The sequence below is a fragment of the Eurypyga helias genome, unplaced genomic scaffold (genome assembly GCF_000690775.1).
Source record: "Eurypyga helias isolate BGI_N326 unplaced genomic scaffold, ASM69077v1 scaffold6075, whole genome shotgun sequence".
NCBI lineage: Eukaryota > Metazoa > Chordata > Aves > Eurypygiformes > Eurypygidae > Eurypyga > Eurypyga helias.
Window position 1 is genome coordinate 5,569 of NW_010249369.1, and position 4,847 is coordinate 10,415.

Below are 4,847 nucleotides of genomic sequence, written 5' to 3' on the forward strand. Positions count from 1 at the left end.
ACTTGCCGTGCTTGTTGCCGTGTTTCTCTTTCTGGCAGCACAAAATAAAGCCTCTTCTCTTCACAGCATTGTGGTTTCACAATCTTTCTGCCACAAATAGGGCGGAGGATCTGCGCTTCACCCATTTAATACAAGCTATCACGAGAGTGGGAATTCACAGATGCAAATTGTTTTCTTGCTCTGACGGAGGAAAAATTAGCATAAATCTTTAATCCTGCTGGGGAGAGGAATAAATAAATAATTTACTTGCACTATCATGTTACTATATTGCTGATCGACATCACTATTTGTGTGCATCTAGATATACGAAGCTGGGTGCCGTGCCCAGAAGAGCTGTTTATCTTCTCAATTCAGCAAAGAGCTAAATGAGTATGCATCTGGTGTTTCCAAGTTACAACCAAAATCAACCTTAACACGAGGAGGTAGCACAGGGAGAGGAGGAGGAGGAGGAAGGTGAAAATTTGCCTGTGAGATTGCATAGCAGTGAGGATGGCAAGAAGCTGAGTTTTAGAAGTGACTTTTAAAAACGTTTCTAGACTCACTTCAAACAGAAACTTTAGGACGGGGGTGACAGAAAACTTTTTCTGGTTTACAAAAATATCTTCACATAATAGAGATACAGAAGGCTGGAAACAAACTGCAGCCTAGTGCGGGGAGTTACGGAGATTCAAAAGGCATTTAGGCAAAAGGGGGTCGGAGAAGTGAGTGTGCAGGAGCTGTGCAGAGACAGCCGTGCGTGAGATAAGAAAAAGTTGTGGTTATTTGGCCTTCGGGTAAATAAGATTGAGCTTTACAAGCAATGGTAAAAACAAACAAGTGTGGATTTACTAGGGTATGTAAGGGGGTCTGTAACCCCACTTCAGAAATGCCTGCGTGTGGTGGGCACATTCCCAGACATTGGACACATACATGTTCTCTTGGCAGCACCCATACAGATAATATTTGGTTCTAGCCCTGAAAGGGAGATTGCCTTTTACTGGGTAAAACTGTGTCGATCATTTGTTATTAAGGAAAAAAATAATTGGTGGCAAAGAAACTGAAAATGCCGATCTTCTACACCCTTACACACATACCAATTCTACCTTTGATTATAAAAATCTTGTTTAGATTCTATTAGGGGAAACTAAGAGCAACTCTGTTCATGTTGAGAGAGTTGCAATAACAATAAAAAAAAAAAGGAGTATAAGCAGTAGCAGATTGAAACTCAGTATTTTGAGCAGCTGGGGAAATTATGTTCTAACCTTATATTTCCAGATACATATCAGACCTGTTCACAATATAGAGGATAGTGTTCCAAAATTACAGCTTTGAATCTGGGTGGTATCGCCTCTGGCTATTGTTTGCAGTTGGGAACGAAAGAAGTTGCATCAAGTAGTAGAGTGTTTGCTGTAAAGGTACAAGTTATATTACATTCCAGGGGGCTGTGGTTGGAGGGGTTGATGATGGAGACAGACCCATTCACCCGTAGGTCACTGATTCAGTTCCCGATAAAGATAATAGTAATCACATTGTCATCAGGCTTTAAAAACGGGCTTTTGCTGCCCATTTAAAGCTCTGGACTCCGTGTTTTTTGTGACGGCGAATTATAATCTTTGGGTTTCAGGCTGCGTGATTTGGACGCTTGGCTGGCTGTGGCCCAGGTCCTCCAGCCTGAACCCAGGCTGTGCCTGAGCTTTGCACCCCTGCTGCTTTTAGATGTCGTGGAAGGCGTGGGTTAAATGAGCTGGTAGAGCAGGAGAGAGTGGTGGTCTAAAGCACAAAACGTGCCACGGAAGGTGGCAGGGTCTGTCTGAAGCTTACATTAGCAATGACCCTTGTGGGTGCTACATGGGGGCCAAAGGCAGAAGGGCTGGTGGGAACCTCCTTCTACACATGAGTGTCAGCAGGTCAGATCCAAAGCCTCTCTCCAAGGAAAACCATTGCTGCATCTTACGTTGAGGGTATGCAGGGTGTTTCAGAGTTAGGCACATCAGTTTGGCATCTAGAAGATGCCGTATTATCCTGTTAGGTCAATCGGATTTGGCAGATTGGCAAAGGGATGGGTAAACCCTTGGATCTCGAGGACTGTAAAGCTGTAGAAGTGTTGCCTGGGAAACACAGGGAGAGCACATTTGATTTCATGATTTTCCCCCTTTATTTATGCCCTGCTCTTTCTAGCTCTTTCTCTATAAAAATCTATGTGTGTATCTACTGCATACTGTCTGATGCCTTTCCCTTCCCCTTGCACTGTATTTCTTCATTAGGCTTTTTCTCTTTCCCAAAAAACCTTTTTGTTTTCCACTTTTCTGTCTCTCAACGTGAGCTTTCACCATCTTTTTCTTCTGCTCCTGTCCATCCCGCAGTCTCCTAAGCAGATCACCAAGCTACTAACATTTGCTTTCCAATTCTGCTCTGAAATTCTGGGTGTTTGATGTGGGATTAGAAATTAGGCAAAACGAGTTTACCCATCCCTGTTTTGCGTTAGACTCCAATTCACAGCGTTACCATCCAGACGTTCACAGTAGCCATAAACTGTGTGGTCTTTTTTTTCAACCAGACTACGCAGACTACACATGAAAACAACTTTTTTTCAATGGCAAGAAGAGTGTTTGGCTTGTAATTTTCCATCAACTGCACTGAAAAGTGAAATTTGAATCTTTGCTATCAGCTCAGTGGCCTTGCCCGTCCTCCGGATGCAGCAAATGATATTTTCCAGCCTTAGGAAGCAGCTGAGCAGATTCTCACATTTAAGGCGAGAAGTGGGGCTTAGTCACCCCCGGTGTAACTCCCCTGGTGTCAGTGGTGCAACTAACTCGGTGTTGCCAACTCTTGTAGTTTTATTACAAGTTGCACGGTAATTTCTGCTTTTCTTGAAAGCCCAGCTCCTGAGGTGGGAATCTCAGCTTTCATGTGCAACCGGACCTGAGTTTCTCAAGAGGCTATAGCAAAAACCCAGAGAGGTGTAACCCTCAAAGCCCAGAAACCAGAAGGCAAATCAACTCCAAATCCACGTTTCTCTTCTTGGATCTTTTTCAATCTCTTGATTTTTGATTTTTTTTTTTCCCCCGGCCTGACTTGTGACCTTTGAACGCTTCAGGTTGGCAATGCTGCTCCCTCCATTGGCATCGTTGGAGTTAGACCAGGGATGAGTTTGGCCCAGCGCTTGTAGAAGAGAGGTGTATGACTCTGTTCCTTGTAATGTATTATTTGATATGATCTGCTGTTCTCTTGGGGGCCAGAAGAAGTGGGTTTTCTTAGAAAAATAAAATTCTATCATCACTTGATACAAAAAATGGTATTTACAGAATTCTTTTCCCCCGTCTTTTGTTATAATTTTTTAGGTGCTTCAGAGCTGGGCCCATTTTCAGATCCCAGGCAGTTCACAAGCATTTCATCCCTCACTGAGAGCCGCTTCTCCAACCCACGAATGCACTATCCAAAAACCACCCCCCTTATACCCCGCCAGTCACCTCAGGCATGTCACTGGGTATGTCCGCAACCACTCACTACCACACCTACCTACCACCACCCTACCCCGGCTCTTCCCAAAACCAAAGTGGACCTTTCCAGACCAGCAGCACTCCATATCTCTACTATGGCACTTCGTCAGGATCATACCAGTTCCCCATGGTGCCGGGAGGGGACCGCTCCCCCTCCAGGATGCTTCCTCCGTGCACCACCACGTCCAACGGCAGCACGCTGTTAAACCCTAACTTGCCCAACCAGAGTGACGGGGTGGAGGCAGATGGCAGCCACAGCAGCTCCCCAACCGTCTTGAATTCTAGTGGCAGAATGGATGAGTCCGTTTGGAGGCCGTACTGAGATTTCTTCTGTAGCCGGCCCGACCTCCGCGAGCCAAAAAAAAAACCAAAACCAAACAAACGGTCGACTAACTATGAAGTGCCTGGTTTTTGTGTTTTTTTGTTTTTATTTTTAAAAAAGGAGATTTTACCGATATGTGCAACTGAGTAGATGGGATGATAAAGGCCATAAATAACACAAGAGTTACCAACACACCACAACCCGTGTTCCAGATTATGTGGATCAAAGCACATATATTTTTTTTTCTTGGAACCATTTTACCTTGTTTTATATTTAAAATGTACTTTTTTTACACACACACACACAAAATCACCCCCTTCTCTTTTTTTTTTTTTTTGGTCTAGAGTGTTGTAATAACTAGTGAGTTCTTTTGCCAATGAGGAGAGAACGGACTCCCCAGCTATCAGGAGAAACATGGTGATGCAAGGCAAAGGCTACATTCCCTTTTATTTTTTAATTAAAAAAAACCCCTATACCATGAACTCCAGATACAGTTGCAATCATACAACGTATGGGACCCTCTTCACACCCGTAACGCAATTCAACTGGCTTGTATTGGTGCACATAAAAAGGAAAGCAAAGATCGCGTTGCTTCCATTTGGCCGTGATACATTCAGATGAAAACAGCTGTCCCCAAAAAAACTCTGTCCGAGCCTTGCTGCAGATAACGGTTGGAACTTCTCTGTGTTCATTGCTTTTTTGGTTTGGTTTTGGGTACTTAAAGAGAATGAGTCTTCAAGTTAGGCTAGACAACCTTGGGGTTTCCTTTTTGCTTTTGGATCCGTTCATTTTGCCTTCGATTAGCCAAAAACCAAAAATAACAACCGAAACCTTTAAAAAAACAAAAAACAAAATGTTATTCCTTATGCAAAATATGAAAATGGCAATATATATTACTAGAGCCAAAATGGTATACATAGTATTTGTGTTCGGCTATGTTCTTTTTTATTTTCTTTTTAAATTATAAATGTGTAAAATTTGAGGTTGTTTGCTAACATGAATCATCATATAACTTTAAAAGAATATTTATAATTATTTAATGACAT

The 4,847-nt window shown here is 42.9% G+C and overlaps 1 protein-coding gene across 1 annotated transcript; it reads left to right on the forward strand.

Moving 5' to 3' along the window:
* Nucleotides 1–3,320: 3,320 nt before the first annotated feature.
* LOC104509391 (runt-related transcription factor 2-like) lies at nucleotides 3,321–3,801 on the forward strand (the record flags this gene model as incomplete). Its single annotated transcript, XM_010151324.1, is given in 2 exon segments — nucleotides 3,321–3,427; nucleotides 3,430–3,801. Coding segments are annotated over 2 exon segments (479 nt in total), but the record flags the coding sequence as incomplete, so codon positions are not given.
* Nucleotides 3,802–4,847: the final 1,046 nt, after the last annotated feature.